The sequence below is a fragment of the Sceloporus occidentalis genome, unplaced genomic scaffold (genome assembly GCF_023333645.1).
Source record: "Sceloporus occidentalis isolate IW3139 unplaced genomic scaffold, rSceOcc1.0.p SCAF_80, whole genome shotgun sequence".
NCBI classification, from domain to species: Eukaryota; Metazoa; Chordata; class Lepidosauria; order Squamata; family Phrynosomatidae; genus Sceloporus; species Sceloporus occidentalis.
Genome location: NW_028317060.1, coordinates 2937022 through 2956589, shown reverse-complemented (window position 1 = coordinate 2956589; position 19568 = coordinate 2937022). Strand labels below are relative to the sequence as shown.

General features: G+C 37.1%; 1 protein-coding gene across 1 annotated transcript in view; it reads right to left on the bottom strand.

The window, feature by feature from the left end:
* Window positions 1-7863: 7863 nt before the first annotated feature.
* Window positions 7864-19568, bottom strand: part of LOC149285343 (multiple PDZ domain protein-like) — a 54100-nt gene continuing 42395 nt past the window's right edge. Inside the window, exons 38-51 of the mRNA XM_089495501.1 lie at window positions 16818-16998; window positions 16364-16509; window positions 16128-16211; window positions 15844-16037; window positions 14944-15091; window positions 12978-13064; window positions 12524-12614; window positions 11976-11984; window positions 11500-11540; window positions 10892-11014; window positions 9927-10031; window positions 9069-9181; window positions 8392-8515; window positions 7864-8010 (exon numbers count right to left, since the gene is read on the bottom strand). Coding sequence (XP_089351627.1) covers window positions 7864-8010; window positions 8392-8515; window positions 9069-9181; window positions 9927-10031; window positions 10892-11014; window positions 11500-11540; window positions 11976-11984; window positions 12524-12614; window positions 12978-13064; window positions 14944-15091; window positions 15844-16037; window positions 16128-16211; window positions 16364-16509; window positions 16818-16998 — 1593 coding nt within the window. The remainder of the gene's footprint in view (window positions 8011-8391; window positions 8516-9068; window positions 9182-9926; window positions 10032-10891; window positions 11015-11499; window positions 11541-11975; window positions 11985-12523; window positions 12615-12977; window positions 13065-14943; window positions 15092-15843; window positions 16038-16127; window positions 16212-16363; window positions 16510-16817; window positions 16999-19568) is intronic.

Below are 19568 nucleotides of genomic sequence, written 5' to 3'. Positions count from 1 at the left end.
TTCTGACTCTAGTCTAGCTATCACAATTTGGCCCTTGTCTGCTTCTAACACATCAACTTTGAGGCCAAAATGTTCACTTTCTCCCTAATATATCCCATCCACTAACAGGTGCCATGATAACGAGATTATCAGTGTTATGCACGTTACCTGTCAGTAGTCATAATGTTATGTCTCACCGGTGTATATTGAATAAATGTTAATTGAGTCAACTCACAAGGCTATACTGTTTTATATTTATTGATCGTTTAGTGATCATTGCAAGTGCGTAGCGATATTTGCACATCTTTAATAGCACTTTGGGGAGCAATTTTAAATATTTACTAGAAACTTATTACACAACTGTGTATCCTTAATAAACGATTATAACATATAACATATTAGGCTGGTTTCCTGACTTTGCAATTTATATATATTTGCGGAAGGTATCCCTCCTCTGCCTTAAACTCAGCTCACTTACAGGACAGTTGTTTAGATATTTAAAGGCATATTATGTGCTGTTGAATGATTGTGTTAAATTCATGTAGACAGGGAAGTTTCGTTTTATAGAGGTTGGATATTATTTACTTTATTCTTATTTTCCTCCCTCAACAACATTAAGACCAGTTTTGAAAAGAAAGGGGTTATCCCCTAATAGACTCATTCTTTTTTGTTTAAAATCACTTGGGGACTAAAAATTGCGTTTAATAGCTGAGAGATTCCTTTGAATCCCTATCATAAAACATAATACTTAAGATGTGCACCCAATGATACCTCCTCCGGGTTAGCCCCCCCATATTAAAAGTTTTAACAAAAGATCATTCCATTTGTTAGATCAGGTTAGATCCTCTGTTTTTTTCGTTAGATCTACTCTAAAATATGCAATATTAACAAACTGTTATTGATTATGATAGTTCCGCCTTAGATCAGGTTTGATCAGACAAAATTTTTGTTAGATTTAGCCTAATTACTAATGAGGGGGGCTGGCCCCCTCAACTGAAATTTTGATTTTTTTTATTGATTTTGTGTATATAATGGTTAGATCCGGTAAGCTCAACAGTTTTTTTTGTTGGATCTATCATGCAGGAGGCAGTATTCACAATCCTATTGTGTGTGCGGGCTATAGGAATACATATGGGTTGCCCCCCCAACTGAATTTTTTTTTTATTGATTTTGGTAGATATTCATTAGATCTGGTAAGATCAACTATTTTTGGTATTCTTGAACCAACTTGTAAACCAAGGTTTGCATTTGCACAAGCATTCAATGGGCACCTACTTTTGTAACAAAAACTGCACAACATAAGCTTTCTGGACACGCCAACTAAATTAGAGGGAATATTATGTGCACCCCAACAAAAATTATTCTCATAAACAACCAGTCACAATAATATAATTAAACAATTACGCATTCAAAATGTTAACTGCTCAAAAAAGATATATAAAAACAAACCAGTGAGTCAACCACCATGAAATATATAGTAAATAATTCCAGATAAAAGTAAATAAAATAATTATTGTTTATATAATATTTCCTGGTAAAGGGCAATGCTTTTTTTATGGAACTGCAAAGGTTTAGCAAAAAAAAAAAATATTTTATCTTAAAAAACCCAAACCTATTTTAAAGAGCTACTTTCCACTTATATGTAAATAGGATTCCAGACTTTTGGCTGTAACTCAGCTTTAAAAGAAAAAAAGATGCTGACCTTTTTCCAAAAGTATTTTGGAGCTATTATGTGAAGGATTTTCCACTAGGTTCCCTGCATAATTTCTAAATTGGCAACATCGTTTGGAGTGTATGTTAATCTCAGGAATGAATCAACAGAGTTCACCATGTGATCAGAAATAATTTTCCTATGATTTTTCCAATGCAATTCTGGGCTAACCTTAGAAGGTATCTTTAATTATATAAATACGATACGTACAGAGTGAGACAAAGAAACAGATATGGTAATGTATTGTATATCGTATATAGACACCATACCTCACATTATAGAAATTTTGATTGAGGATTGAGTTTCCCTCTGCTTAAATTGCATTTCATTTGAACAGTTTCATAGAATTTTGCGTATATGATGAAAAATACATATGGTTCTAGAAACCATTATTTCATAGCTTGTATATAGAAAATAATGCCATATAACAAGCCGTAACCTGATGTATACAGTGATGTAACTCATGTATCTTAATTTCATGGTCGCATCGCACAGACGTCTACCAGCCGGCCCCGCTAGACAACAGGGAGTATGGAGGTGGGGGGGGTAAGTTGGGGGAGTGGCACTTCTAGGAAGCAGAGTGGCATATCAGGGGGGCAGAGTGGCACTTCAAGGGGGCATAAAGCATGTCTGGGGGGCAGGTGGGCATTTCTAGGGGGCATAAAGCATATCTTGGGGGCCAGAGTGGCATATCAGGGGTTATAAAGCATATTAGGGGCAGATTGGCATATCAGGGGTTATAAAGCATTTTAGGGGCAGGTTGGCATATCAGGGGTTATAAAGCATTTTAGGGGCAGGTTGGCATATCAGGGGTTATAAAGCATATCTGGGGACAGAGTGGCATATCAGGGCTTGTAAAGAATATTAGGGGCAGATTGGCATATCAGGGGCTATAAAGCATATCTGGGGGGCAGAGGGGCATATCTATAAGTAAGGTACTTATAAGTAAGTATGGTTTTCTGTTTGTATATGACATACGCTGACAAACTCTACAGTAGATACCAAAAATGTTAAAAATACATGTATGCCTGTTCATTAGATAAAATACTGTTTTACTATTTTCTTTAAAAAATAAAAAAATCTTTAAAATAGTACCAAACTTTAGGGGTGCAGCCTATAATTGAGCCAATAAGGTATTTAAACACCTGGTCAAGAAAGGTAGGAAAATGTAAGCTCCTGAGAGTTTTTCATTTGGTTGCTACCCTCACTGGCACTCTGACACACTACTCCTATTCAGGCTCCTCGGCATGCCACTTTTCCTTGGGCCACTTGAGATCGCCCTTATAACCAGCCCATATAGACTATGGAGCACTGACGCTGCCTCCACGGTGACCTTAGGGGGCGACTGGGGCACCAGCCCCACCACCCTTGGTCAGGCCAAGGGCAGCACCCAGCCCAGATTCCAATAATGAGGTGTATGTGTAATGCTAATGTTTTTTTTTTTTTAAAGATAATAGGAAATTTTACCAGATGTCGCTGATTCTCATGCTAGATACTTGGTAATTTGCAGATTTCTTAACATTTTACTCTTGAGCACTTGCACCTTGTATGTTTGATTATTTTATTAAGCATTTCATTTACAAAACTGCCTTGAGCAGTACCTCTCTTTGAATACAAGCCTGAACTTTTATCCATATGTATCTATGTGATGATAACACCACAAAAAGCTTACGCCATCAGTAGCCTGAATGAAAGCAAGTCCAGATGTTTTCAACACATGCTCCGTGTCTTTTCTTGGTTCTGGTGCTCATTAATGTTAATGTATGGTTTCAGTGTGCTGGCAGTGGATGTTCCACCAGTTAAACTTCACAGACACGTCACACTTAGCAAGTAAAAATATAACGTAAAGGGAAAGGGAATAACTAAAATTATGGTTACTTGAAATGTGAATCGTAAGAACGCTTTGTGAATTCATCTTTAACACACTTAGAAGCTTTTTAAAAGAATATCTGTTTTAGAATTAAGTCCTTATATCAGGGGTGTCCAAGTTTGTTCTGCAGTGGGCCACTTCCTCAGAATTGTATACGTGCGCCGCACTCATTTTTCACTGAGTCTAACAGCAATCACACTCCTATCATGCCAAGTCAGCCAGTAAGTGATGTGCAGACCCCATACTGCTGGCAGCATCAATACACAAGGGGGGCAGCTAGCTAGGTTTCAGCATGTACTGGCTGACTTGGCATAATAAGAGTGTGATTGCTAACAGCAATCACAGTCCCATCATGCCTAGGTTCCAGCACTTACACATCCAACCAGTAAATGCTAGAACCTAGGTATGATGGGACTATGATTGCTGTTAGCAATCACACTCCTATCATGCCAAGTCAGCCAGTACATGCTGGTACAGGGTGTCTGTAAGTGATGTGCAGACCCCCTATTGCTGGCAGCATCAATATACAAGGGGGGCAGCTAGCTAGGTTTCAGCATGTACTGGCTGACTTGGCATGATAGTAGTGGGATTGCGAACAGAAATCACAGTCCCATCATGCCTAGGTTCCAGCACCTACACATCCATGCTATCACACACACACTCACTCATTCATATACTCATTCATTCACAGATTCATTCCCTCAATCACGCATACTCATTCAAACACCCTCCCCACCCCCTTACCTGCACTGCAGCTCCTCGATGCCGCTCACAGACTTCAGCAGGGGGCGCGGTCTCCCTCTGCGTTCTCTGGTAAAGAACAGAGGAAGCAGGACTGGAGCAGAGTCATGTGATGTCACGTGAACTCTCCTGGGTTCCGCTTCCTCTGTGTAGTACAAAAGACCCTCCCACAGGTAAGTAGCAGGGCCCGAGGTGTTGCCCTGGCTGCCAATCTTACGCGGGCCGCGTGTTGGACGCCCCTGCTTTACATCTTAGATGAGAACTGTTTGCTATATCAAATTTGGGGAGCTAAAACAATTAATTTAAAAAAAAAGAAGATACAATTAACCCCTTAATGACAATGCATTGTTTTCAATGGGTTCATTGTCCTTAAGGTGTTAAAATAGCGGTGCATTCAAATGCAATCAACATAACATTTGTTGAGGTGGAGTCTACTTTAAAGTGAAATAAAGATGGGAAAGGTAAACTGCTTGCATTTAATAGGTTATGTACCTTATATGCATACTTGTGAAGTCTCTACTTCCTCCACCACTAAAGGGTGTCTGAAGCTAGCCTCACCCCTTAGTACTAATAGCCCTCGCCCTTCATGAAGCCCCTTCCCCCTGAAGAAAGGACTCAGAGTAGCTTATTCTTGGAAGTTTACAGGTATGACTATACAGCATCAGAGGTAATATTTACTATTTGGCTAGATTTAAACTGGGGCCCTGCAAATCTCAGTTTTTTGACCATATGAACGTTGTATGAAATTGTAAAAAATACAAAAACGTTCAATCAAATCAAACCCTGAAGTGAATCAACCAATAAGAAAAAATAAAAATGAAAAAAGCTTCATTGGTTGATGGTAGAGGAGGCACCTGCTGGCGACCAACAGAGTCCCTCTTATGGACCTTAACTCCTGGTGGCGAACGTAGGGGTTAACGGGAGCGGAAAGCCGTAGGTTCTCCGTCAGGAATTAAATGTCCATAGGAGCGACTCTATTGGTTGATGGCAGATGAGCCCTCCTGGTGCCGAAACTTGGCTGGGCCCGCACCAAGAGTTAAAGGTCCGTACGAACGACCAATAGACCAGGCCAAGTTCCGCCGTCAGATGTTAAAGGTACTTAACTACCAACAGCGAACCTACGGATTTCCACTTCTGTTATCTACGCAGCATCGCAGGGGTTAACGGGATAAGGTAGGCTAGATGGGGAACTGAACAGGGAGATTAGTAAACCAAGACAAAAATTAAGATTGTTCGTGTTGTGTGTCTTCGTCAATGTTTTGCCGCCGCCATGTTCGTTTCTTCGGTATTTGTGCTAAACAACGAAAACGCACCCTTAGTGTTTGTTTTCATGTTCTCCCGAATACGAATGCACAAGTCTAGTTTTAATACACATATATATTTGTTATAACTGTGAAAAGTAGAGTTTTAGGAAAAAATGACCAACGAGGGTCGCTGCTTAACTTTGTCTCATGCATATACAGCTGAACTCACAAATGTATATTGTATAAGCTCATTAAAAAATGCAATATAAAGAAAATTTGGGAGATGGAAATTTTGTAAACTGTAGATATTTTATAACAAAATCACACCACAAACATTTTTCTCCAGGTTTATTTTTCTACTTAAGAACAGTTATTTATACACATATACAATTAGTAATTCTTTCTAAAAATATCTAAGAAATGTGAACACACAAAAAACAATAGTCATTCTAATCTCAGTGTACAGCAAATGTGCAGAAACTTCCTTCATAAAAATTCTTTAGCCTTTGGTATAAACAATAGATACCACTGTCTACATATTCATTTTGACTGCGATTACATTGTTAATGAAAACGGCACTAGAATTCCATAGTAATAATCTGATTTCCAGGCTCTGCTATTAACATTCACAAAATGTTATCTGGGTAGGTACCGAGCTAAAATTGTAAAATGATGGCTAAATACTTTTACGCTTTAAGTATTGGTTTTGTTGATTGGATTATCTAAAAATCTATGGAAATAATACAAAATCCAAAGAACTGCATTTAATACTTAATTTATAGTAATAAGCAGAAATGATTAAATCCATGATGGGTCTCCATACACTGTTTGTGCTCCAGTTTTTCTACCTACGAAAATACAGCAGTTGCCAAATTCATAAAGAATTTTTGATAATGCAACAGTAAAAACCTTCTGTCTTTATACCACGCATATGCAACAATTATAAAAGCATACTCATTATGTTATTAGTGTTGAATTATATCCCAAAAATAGGGTCAGCATTTTTCAGTTAAATAATACAATTTTAATTATAATACCTGTTTTTTTGCACTAAAAACAACTTTCTCTGCCCTTTTATATTTACCAGCATGATTTTGTTTTAAAGGATTCTAACAATTTATACTACATTAAACTCAAAATATTAAATTTGCTCCAGAATACAACAGTATAGCGACTTACATATTAATTCCACTCTACCTTTATTATTAATTAGGCTTAAACATACAAGTCCAAGGCCCAAATACAGTATATGTTGCACAGAGAACTGAGGGAGCGTATTCTAGCTCATGCCATGGGTGTCCCATTCATTTTTTATCTTTAACACTAGGTGAAAGGGACATCTGCCATTTGGCCAGAATTACTTTGGGGGTCCATGGCATCCAATATACCCTGGAGATCCGCACATTTCCTTTCTCTCTCAAGGAGGAGGACCGTGCATCACTGGTGCAGTCAAGGTGAAGTTGTGTTAGTCAAGAGGTCTGTGCCAGAGGCTGTACAGACATACATCTCCCTCATTGGGTAAGCCTTAGCTCAATTAGGTATAAAGATGGACCTGATTTTTTTTTAATGAAATGTTACTTTATAAGATTTGAAACAATCTTACAAACACACACTCAACATATAAATACGTTTTGTTCTCTATTGATAAATATATAAAATAAAAGCTAATAATCAGTAAATCATAATACGATTTAACTGGCAGCATATTTTAGGGTATGTTAAAAAAAAATGGTACTGCTAAAAATGATGAACTAAAGCACAGAAAAACTGATCAACAAATGGAACAAATGTAAGCGTAGACACACAAAGCAACATAAGAATGATGTAACGTACAATGTTTGTTTTACAAGGTACAGATTTGCCTAATTCTTGGAGTTTCAGAAACATGCAGTGTATGTGCTTGTGGCACGACAAGGGAATTTTCCAGTTTTGATTGTCTAGACTGCCTTGTATCTCAATGGTGGACTACCAATCCTGCTGTTCCCCATCCATCAACATAGTTGATGTATGCCATGTTTGGCTAAATATCACAAGAGTTGTTGTCAAACTGGCGAGTAGAAACCATTACTATATTGGTGCAAAAGCAATATTATACGCTAGAAAAAAAAGATCTATAATGGTTAAAATTTTAAAATGGTTATTCTTTCTATAATGTACATCAGTCAGGTTAGAATATAGCAGCTAGATAAAGATATTCTTTAAGCCAGATAAAAGGCTACTGAATACTCTGATAACATTCCATATACATCCTCTTCTTTTTAAACCTACAGGAAAAATACACCGGAGTTAACTCTCAAGAAAGGAAATTGTCTGGGAAATCATGAAAGAACTGTCAAGGTGACTGTTCCTTTTGTTCTCTTGAGAATGGCAACTGCTTCTTCATGAGTCACACCCTCTAAGCTCTGTCCATTCACAGCAATGATCTGATCTCCTCGGTTCAAACGGCCATCATCTGCTGCTGCGCCCTGTAATGAACGTGACATTTATTACATCTAGGTATTGTGTCGCTGTTTATTCCTTAATTTAGCGGAGATGCCACTGAGAATGTAAACATTTTGCTACAGTGTAAGTTTAAGTCAAACCATAAAGTACAGGATAATTGAATCCTTAATGACACTTTAGAGAATCAATGTTAAAAAATGACTTTTCTTGATGCTCTTGATCAGAAACTTCACAGTTGGTTTGATAATCAAGACAAAAAAACCTAAAAATGTGACTTAGTTTTGGAGCGCTGCAAACAATTTGTGCTGTTCCTATTCCACTATTCCATCCACATATGGATACATTAACTTTAACATAAAAAGTAGAACAAATCCCAGTACAATAAAATGATTATTAGTGCTTACCTTGCCAAACACTGTCTTTACATAAATAGGTAGGTCTCCATGTGGGCTACCATAACCCCCTACAATACTGAATCCGAGACCATCTGGTCCTCTCTCAAGAACAATTGTCTTGTACTGAGGTGGTCTATGGAAAGTAAAAAGAAAAGAAAAAAACAAAATGTTTCTTTTATACCCCTACTATCTAGGAATAGAAAAAAAGCAGACTATAACAGACACAACACAAACATCACTGAATAAATAACAAAAATATATTACGTGTAACATTTTTACAGCTAGAACCAAACCTTTCGAGCTAAACATAATAAAAAAATTGTTCAGCTGTGGACATGCACTTACTGACCAAATCAGATAGAGAATTCAAGTTTGTAACGCAGTCAAGATAATATCAGTTTATACTGAGTCGCAGTATCATTCATTCATGTTAATTCTCAGCCTATTACTGTCAGATATCTTCCACTTGTACCTGGTAAAAAGTTTATACTGCATTCTAGTATATTTTATTATGATGCTATCCCCCCAAGGGGGCATATGTTGGAACCTATCCATCTGTTACAATAACCTAGGCTCTTGCTTTTAGAGGGGCTCAAAATGCATATTTATGGTTAGGCTCAACAAATGCATAGGATTACAAGATCTCCTATACTATGGACCAACACCGAATGTTATGTTATACATACCCCAAATCGTCTTGTAATATGCTGCTTGAGGTAAGGCCTGAGAAGTTGACAGCAGAGCCTATATGTTCTTGCTGCTGGCCAGTTACCACACTAACGTCCCCGCCAGCCACGACCTAAATATTAAAGACAGTGTATAGCAGAGGAAAACATTTGACTCCTTTAAAAACTCGTCATAGCAAGGACACAACAAATCAAGCATCTCTGCACTATGCATTTCTTCACAGGTCCCTCATTGAAGATGACCTCTAGGGAACCAATGGAGATACTGACTAGAAGTAAACCACAGGTACTGTGATGTCTTCAGGGGCAGGTTAGGGTCTCATCTAACAGTCAATATATATAGCCTTTTGTGGAAACAGTAAAATGACTTCTGAATATCATGGAAATCGGAAAACTTCATAGTAGTTAAAGAGGAATCCCTGCACGCTATAACATGATTTTATTATTACACTTATTACAAAAACAAACACTAAATCACATACGTATAATAAACTTAACCAGCATCTGTCTAACCGATATATACTATTTATTTAATGGCTTTGAATGCCAGAGAGAAATCTATATCTGACTACCTTGTTAAAAGGTGCTGTTTAGCTTAAAACATTTATTGAGCAGATCTGGAAAGCAACACAAAAAACATTTAAGGAGCATTTTGCAGTTTACAATGGGTGCCTTGAAAATTAAGCATTCTTGGCGAAAAGGATGAGTGAAGCTTAATTTTACACGATTAAAGAAGTATCTCTGGGAAGGGTTTGGATATTCAGCAATACTACAAACGATGTTCCTAATGCTGCATTTAGCTACAAGTGTTACGTTAAACAGAGCTGGTACAAGAAAAAAGGTTGCGAAGTAAAATACCTGAAGCTCGATGGTGCCTGTGGCGTTTTTCAGGAGATTGACAGCCTGCGAATGACTCATTCCTTCGGTTGATGTCCCACATATACTAACAATCCTGTCACCAACCTTTAGTTAAATAAGAAAAGGTTTGTAGAAAAAAAAAAGAAACAAAGCTGCTATTATTCAACAATTCAAAACAAGCATTTAAAAAAATATAATACCCATTACACCTTATTTGAGAAAGAATGAATAAAAGGTTAAACTTCTTGATCAGGGCATTATTTGGATAGCAAATGGGCAAATAGGGATATGCTTAAAAAGGTTTGTCTGTCTTGATCTGGATCAACACAGTTAGGGATAATTGGACCTTTAGACAGACTGAACTTGATCGACTTACAGTATGTTGTTTTTTTAGCCTTACTCCCAAACAATTTTACCAAAAGTGGGAAAACACAATGAAGAGGATCAAAAACACCCGTTTAAGCTATTTTTGTCTTAATTCTGCCAGGAAAGTGCCCTTCCCATTTATTGTTCTTTGGAGCCGGCTTAATCGTAATTAAAAAAAATAAATGGGGACTCAGACACAAAGAAAAAAACATCAAAGGAGAAGTCCATCATTACGATGATAGTAGCGTCAGGATGTTTAGAGACACAGCACATGTGAATAGTTAATTGAACGTGGGAATAAACAAGCTTGACATGCTTGTAAAAGCCAATATTAAACACCTGATGCTCTTTGAAAGCTGCACAATAACTACATAGCTTCACATCATAACTAAGGGAGGCTTTTAAGTCCAAAAATGGAAGTGAATTAAATCTCGGGTACATAGCACCCTCTAGTGGTAGGAAATACTACTAACAATTACTATGTTAACAATTCCCTCAGACACAAGATACGACACAGGTATTGTGTGTCCATATACAAAGAACATAATCCTATATCTTTAAAATTAAATAAATAGAACATGAACGGATAATCATCATACCCTGAGTTTTTGCGTTTGTGCCACAACTCCATTTGCATGCATCATAGCGATAAAAATTGGTACATCTCCTAGAGGACTCCCGAGTCCCCCTGCAATGCTGACTCCCAGAGAGTCTGATGGTCCCTGTCCAAGTAAACACAGAATGTCTATTGAAATTTATAATCCTTATCCGAGATCACCGATACATGTGCCTTTTTCATTTAGGCAAACAAGAAGTTGGTGAAATTCAATAACATACATAGTAACTCCAGTTTTCATGTTGACAATTATTTCCCACGACAGTAGGCATTCAATTGTAATAACTCCAATTGTAAGATTATGAGACAAAACCCTTTTGCCTGAATAGTTGAGGACATATTTGAAGAAAAAGGTCAATACACAAAAAAGTAAGCTCTGGCAATGACACTGAGACAATATAAATATACAGTTTCTGGTTTCTGCATCTATATACATATCCAGATTACTTTCAAATATTAAAACATAGCACCAACACTACTCAAATGGTAAAAGAAAGCAGTCAAGATATTTTATAATCATAATTTCCCTCTAACATTTAAAGAGTCAATGTGTGGTTTCTATGTTGTATATTTACTCGAGACCACGGTTACCTTTTTGATTTCCACTGTTCTAAGACCTTGAATTTCAGAAGCTGTAGGAAAATAAAGCAAAAAAAAAAAAAGTTGATGTTTGATGAATGATTTGCTGGTGGCCATTAGCCAGTCTAATTGTTAGAACACATGAGGTGACCTCTTACAACATAATGGTGTAACAAAAGAGGCAATGGAAGCATTGTTCTTCACCTCCATGTTACTCACCTCTTCTTTTTTTTTTAAAGCTCTGCACTTTTCAAGCAAATTCAAATAAATTCCCTTCTTTATTAAGAATGGTTCCGAAAGGCAACGTAACCTTGGCAAATAAGTCCAGTCAATTTAAAACGTCACTCAATTCACACAACTGGGGCATGGAGGCAGAAAACCAATGTGTCAAAACACAAACCAAAATATAGTGTTTTATGACCTCCATGTTCTTGTAGGTATGGCCAGGAACTTCCCGCTCCAGACCAATAACTTCCAGGTTTTAAAACCTAGTCTGTCTACACACTACAGAAACAGAACACAAATCTTGTGAATCAGCCACATTTGGATAATTTTATTGTGTGGCCAGGAAAATATTATACTTAAATCTAAAAGATGTAAATCAACAAGCCTGTTCTACCAAAGCAACTCAAGGGATGAAAACATCTAGTGGCCAAGGGGAAAACACAGTAATGAATTAATCTGTCGATTCGTAGCACTGTATTTACTTACGTTTGCTCCATCTTTATCGTTTACCACGTTATGTCTGTGTCCACTTTACAATAAAACATGTTTTGCATACGAGCATGAGCCAGATTAACAGGTAATTGGTCAGAACAGCTGACCAGTCGACAGTTGGCAACTATGGATTACCACTCAAAAAGGTGAAGACCATCATTCCTACATCACTTGTTTCAAAACAAATAGATGCAATACCTCTAAATGTCAGTCTTTGGCGCAAATGCCAGGCCTGAAACATAGCCAAGGAAATACCTGTAACTATGTTGCTCTTGGGTAACAAACGAGATAAACATTTGAAGTTGCTGCTTACAATCACGTTTCTTTGATCCGCTGTCGAAGGGGTCAGTTTGTGATGATCCAGACGCTGGGAAACTAAAGGAAGTTAGACTACTGTTCCCCTCACTAACCTGAAATCAGAATAAAATGATGACATGAACTCATTGAAAAATAGGCGTATAATCTTTATATTACATACATGTTAATGCAACGTAACAGCATAACATATTGCATTTGCCGATCAGTAACATATCAAAACTATTTCTAACCACAGGGCAGCATGATACCCAACTGGCTCACAACAAAACAGCAGAAGTAACAATCTGCTTCAAGATTTTATTAATTTTAGTGACACATTTTTAACGAAGCAAAAAAGGACCATCCTCTTGACTTTCCACCGTTAGTCCATTAAGAACTGAGAATTCTAAATTAAAGAAACCCATGTGGAGGCCTCTCAATGTCTATGATTTGTGCAACAAGCTGATTACACTCACTTGACTGCCTTGTGAAGTTCTCCTCTCCGAATGGAATGGACCAGCCTTTAATCTCCCCACCTCTAGCTTCACCATACCTAAAGAGCACTAAAAACAGAGAATGCCAATTAAAAAAAAAAAAGGCAAATTATCACCGAAAAGAACTAACGCAAGAAGAGCAATGTGCAGGATCCGTGCTGTGATACAAGGTCGCTTATGAAGGTTTGTAGTTGGAAGTTCACAAAAGCTCTTCTGCCATTTAAGATGGGTGATAAATTTGATTTCAATGCCCAGTCTTTAAAATTTTACAACAGCCTGTAAAAGTGACAAACAAAGGCTGAAAGCGGCACTCTGAACTATTACCATTACCCCAGAACTATTTCAAATAGGCAATAGTAACGTGTCTTTATAAAGGAAAATAAAAACACACAAACAATTTCGATTTCATTAAATATTTTGTAGGTTACTCATTTTAAAGAAGTTAACTAATTGGTTCGGTTGCACTTGCATCAGAGATGTATAAAAGGTAACGGGTCACGTTATTGAAAGCGCGTATTCCCGAGGTCTTAAAAGCAGCAGAGAAGAGTGCTTTGAAACGAAATATATAAAAAAAAAAAATACTAGATAATCCCTTCAACTATATAACAAGCGACAACATCAAAGATCTGCCTATGATACCGAGACCAAGTTCTGGTACGGCAGGGGCTGCTGTCTCTTAAAATAACCGCATGGGGAATCAATAGGATTATTAAACAAGACCTTTCGAGATTACAGTTATTACTGCTCTTTATTTTATGTTCTGCCATCTGGAGTCATCAGATGTAACTTGCTATTATTATCCAGTTATGGACCTCCTGAGTCATTGAGTATAAGATTACAGCCATTCTATTGAAGTCATTTTTGTTTTTATAAGCCTCCTCCCTTGGTTTCATGATTTAACAATAGGGCCTAATGGAGAGAAATTGCAGTTGATGGCGCACTTATGGGGGTAAAGACAAAAAAGGTGCCAAAAGAATTAAGTGCAAACAGACCAGTAGCTGACAGCGTTCATTTTGATTACTGTTTACAGGGATTATAAACCTCTATGTTCATATAAAAAGCTTTCCTCTGCTGAATGCCAGCTACAAATGCTTCAAATAACACTGGAATATTCCCTGACTGATGGCTTTTGTGTATCCCCCTCTACCATGGGAATTCAAAAGTACAGATCTAAAGCAACTTCCGAACCCCAAGCACGAACGATGAGCGTTATATCCAGTCAACTTCTGGAGACAGAATTCTAACAATAATGAATAAGAAATTTAATTAGAAGTGTTCAATTATCAAGTGCATTATCTTACAAGTTTAAAGGGACATTTAAGAAAAAAATAAAGCCACTTAGATTTAGGAGAAGCTGCAGCTTCAGGCAATGTTGCCCCCTCCCCACCACCACCAATGTGCCTCTATTTTTCCCGGTTTTGGTGTGAAGGGAGTTGTCAAATGTATAAAGCGCATTCTGATGGATCGCCCAATGCATTTGCACTGGGGGGGGGGAACATTAAAGTTGACAAGAGTTACATAAATTAAAGTCCCTTAATCTACGTGCTCTTCTATTTGGGCCCCTAAAACTTAACAGATAAATGTAAAAAAAAAAAAAAAAAGACTTGCTATCACAAAAATGTCTTTAACAAGTTGGCACAGAGGAGTATTTAATTATCAGAAACATTTTTTTTTCAGTCAATATTTGGAGCAAGAAAATGAGTGCCCTTAATTATACATTATTATCTCACAATAAAAACAAGAAACACCATAGTCAGATTATGGCATCAATAAAGTATTTAATATTCTTCTGATCTCCAGTATCTCAGTAGATTTCTCTTTGCCTTTGACACAAGTGACGTTCTTTACAATGGAGATGGCAATAGGTACAAGTCCTCAGTGGGTCCTTCCCCCCCTGCAACCATATCCCTGAGGTCTTCTGGAACAATCACAGACCCAGCTCTATTACCTTTAGTAGCGCAGCTACAGCTTCCTGGGTGGCGTTCCTAACATCTTCTCCATTCACCGTTAAAATCTGGTCTCCCTGCATCAGCCTCCCATCTGTCTCCACAATGCCACCTTTAACAATGTCAGATACGAATACTCCTGTGTCATTTCTGGGAGAGAGAAAAAAAGGAGATTATAATAGCCTTCTAATGTACCATCTGCGGTAATTGATGATATGCATATGACACCACATTTACCAATTGCTTGCATTATAGATCAGATAACGACAATTGTTCTACCTCCCTGTTACATTCTCAAGCAATCAAAGGTAAAGCATTATTTGCAATGTATATAACAGATTAAATTAAAATATTGTTACATCTTACTATAAGTGAGAGTTTTAGTGTTACACAGGCATTTATGAATCACACTAATCCTCTTTTGACATATTTTACAGACCTTTTCTTAGCTAAGGGGAGTTATCAACCTTCCATCAATAATAATAATGTTTTATACAACTGAATATAATAATTGCAGTGATGCGCTTGATCTTATCTTTATTTAAGTCATAGTGGTTTTTGCAGCGCAAAAAAAACAAAACAAAACAAAACAAAAAAAAGAATGAAGCCCCTATGTGTGCAGGAAACTAGAACACAGATTATGCCAAATTAATATATCGTAACTTTTTTTTCTAGGAAAAAGTATATTGTTGGACCAAGATATTGTAATTCCAGCTGAGTGGTTTAAAGTAGCCTTAATATTTATCAATATGTTTTGTGAATATGAGCTATAGCACTCCCATTAAAGTGAACAGGCACTAAGCTCCATTAGCATGTAGACATTATAAAGGTTTAACGTTTCCAAGAAAAACAAATGCTAATAATAAAAAAAAACATGACTGCACACCATATTGTACCTTTACCTTTTTCCAACAATGCTCAAACCAAGACCTTTTCCAGGCTTTTTCTGAAGTTCCACACTAAAAGTATCACACATGTCTTCTTCTTTGTACTGAGCCTCATCTCTATATACAGTAAGTCTGACTTTTTGTGGGGTCTGTCTGAGGACATTTATAGCTTCATCATGTGTGGCATTCCTCAAATCGATACCATTTACCTGTAAAATAAGGCACATAATGTTAGAAGTAGCTATAAGGTGACATGGAAAGTTAGGAGTAGTATATATAGTTTTGTAAGTATGTTTTACCTCTAAGATTTGGTCTCCAGCCCACAGTCTACCATCTTTGGAAGCAGCACCTTCTTCGTAGACCTCGTGAATAATAATGGCACCCTAAGCAATTAAATAAAGAAAACAAATCATATTTTGGTATGTAAATATGGATTATACTACTTTTGTATATTTACAAATTGAGGCATCCCATCTAAATTGGAAGACATTTACACTGGATAATATGTACATTATATCCAAACATAAATACTTACCAGAAGAGTGTCTGCACCTCCTACAATGCTAAGACCAAGGCCCGTTCGCCCTTTTGATATATCAATGGTTGTTTCACATCCTGGTATTATTGGACAGGTAGCTGGGTCAGAGGGAAAGGTAGCTGGAGTGGACGATCTGCTTGCACCTGAGAAACCCAGAAAACACAGCAGTTACAGCTATATAACCAACCAGTGACACTTCAGCTGAGACATATAACCCTCAATTTTATTTATGGAGTAAAGTCAAGAAAATAGTCTTAACCCCTTAATGACAAAGCCCGTACATGTACAGGCTCAAAATGCATTGTTTTCAATGGGTTTAGGGACCGCCCATTGTCATTATGGGGTTAAAAAACACTGTTTAGCTGGGCGAGTTCAATGACAAAGCCACTCTCTATATATTTTTTTCTCTTTCTTTCTTGCAAACACTGTATGCTTTTCATTAGCTACTTACTTCGAACTTGCTCAGGTTCCGAGTAGCTAGCATGAGGCAGACATTGCGGACTATTCTTTTTCTCAACCGTGTTGGAAGTTGAAGCTGTTGGAAGCGAAGGTAGATGCTGCTGTGGTTCCTGGTCAACTGAACTTATTGTCAGCTTTACTGCAGTTTTTGCCTTCTTTAAAAGACTAATAACCTAAATAAAGCATATCATACCCAACAAAGTAATTAGAAAGTTGTAGGAGAGAATTTTGTTGCAACAATGATGATGATGCCTAAAAAGAACATTTGGGGCCAAATCAACATTGCATAGATGCCACTTTAAACAGCTGCCCACGGCCACAGGTTCTGTTTTGATTCTGATTACCTGACATTTGCAACAATGCAAGGTATGTACTAACAACCAAATGTTTTTTTTTAGCCTAAAGAGTTAATTGCAGCATGCCAGTAAAGACGGCTCAAAGTACGTGGAGTCAGGAGTTAGCAAACCTCGAGTCTTAACAATGAAACGGGATTGAAAGTGTGTTTTTAAGCTACTTCTACATAAAAACTCAAACATTTTAAGTTTGCTATTCTCAAGAAGCATCTGCTGATGTGAACCAAAAAAGAAACCCCAGAACACCTACAGTCAAGAATTGCTGATTTGCATAAAGCTGGACATGGTTACACAAACGGATCTCAAAGAGTTTACATTTTTTTTAATATATATATTTTTTATTCTTTTATAACATCACAGAAGAATGCTTATATAATGTAGCCATACATAAGCATTACTAAAACATAACAAACAATACAAAAGGAAAAAACTTAAATACCAGTCCAGAAGTATAATACATCTCTCTAGAGTATAATAAATATTCGCCGGACAGACATTAGACAATACAAATAAAATACATTTTGAGATGGAACAAAGGAAGGGAAGCCCAGGGCCAATTAGACTCCAATTTCCAATATATTTAAGATTTTTTCCCATTTCCTAATTTTGATTACGTTAAATCCATTTAATTTAATAATGCCCAATTCCATTTTACAATGGTAAATTGTACTAGATTTTATCTCCTCCCAATTAGGCAGTTTTTTGCTTTTCCAATTCTTTGCTATCAATAACTTAGTAGAAGCGAAAATATGGGTTATTAAGCTTCTATGGAAATTAGGCATTTTTGGCCAATCTAGGTGTAATAAGAAGCAGTCTGGTGTAAAAGGTAAAGAAACATTTGTAATTTGCTTTATCTGTTGGGATACCTTTCTCCAAAGGTTGAATACATATTGGCAAGTCCACCAGATATGTAAGAAACTTCCAATTTCATTTCCACATCTCCAACAATTTACCTCACTGTGTGCATACATTTTTACCAACCTTGTGGGAACAAGGTACCATCTATAACACATCTTAAAAAAATTCTCTCTCAAATTTAAGCAATGAATCTCATTATTAACTGCTTGTATTGTAGATTTCCAACTATCCCAGGAGATAGATCGATTCAATTCTCTCTCCCACGTCTTGATTGCTTTTACAGGCATATGTTTATATCTCGATTTAATAAGAGTTAGGCACTTGGTAATCATTCCCTTAGTCTGTGTCATATTATGGAGAGAGTTAAGGAGGGACCATTTTTCACCAGTATTTAATATATCATATTTCAAAAGGAATCCTTTAATTCTAAGATAGGAAAATACTTCCTTAGAGGGAAGTAAAAATTCCTCCTGAATCTGAGAAAAGGATTTAATTCCCTTATCAGAGCAAATATCCCGGATAGTCAAGATTCCTAACCATTTCCATGTTTGTAGTCGGATATCCTCTATACTGATCTCAAGCACTTCCAATGGAAGGAAATCTGCCACACAATTCGACAGGGCTAATTTCTTCATAGTATTTTTCCATGAATCTAAGATATCTTTCACAACCAAGGATCCCAATTTCCCCTGGCCAACTCTATCTAGGGCTCTAATAGTCCACGGGAGAACAGATAAGCCTTCCAAACCTGTTACTATTGCCTCAATTTGATACCATACTTCCGTTTTCGCTTCATTAATCTGAGTCAGCATCAGATGTGCAGCCATACAGGCCTCATAATAGTCTATGATGTTTGGTAATCCAAGGCCCCCATTGTTTACCTTCCTCGATAACAATGACAGACCCAGTCTAGGCTTTTTGCCCTGCCATATAAACTTATTAAACGCCATCTGTATCAATCCTAACCAGGCTTTAGGGACCTTTAGCGGTAACATTTGAAACAGATAGGTCCATTTAGGCAGTATATATGATCTTATAGTGTTAATCCTACCAGTCCAGGAGATTTCTTTTTTTTTCCAATCATTTAATAATTTATTTGTATCTTTCAAAAGGGGCAAGAAATTTTTCTCCATTACTTTTTTCGGGTCCTTCGTAATCTTGATACCCAGATATTCCAGGCTATCCTCAGCCCAAATGAAATCAAAATTAGCCTTCAAAAATCTTATATCCTTCTTATTCATATTACACGCAAGCAAAGTGGTTTTATTAACATTCAATTTATAATCTGAATATTTTGAATAAGCGTCAATTACTCTCATTAATTCTGGTAATGATTTTCTAGGTTCCCCTAAAATCACCAGGATGTCATCAGCATAAAGGCTAATTTTGGTTTCCAGTGTTTTTAATCTGAAGCCATGTATATCCTGATTCTCTCTGATGTCATAAGCGAGGGGCTCCACCGTCAATATATAAAGCAGTGGAGAGAGGGGACATCCCTGTCTCGTGCCGTTCTTAATTTCGAACCATTCCGC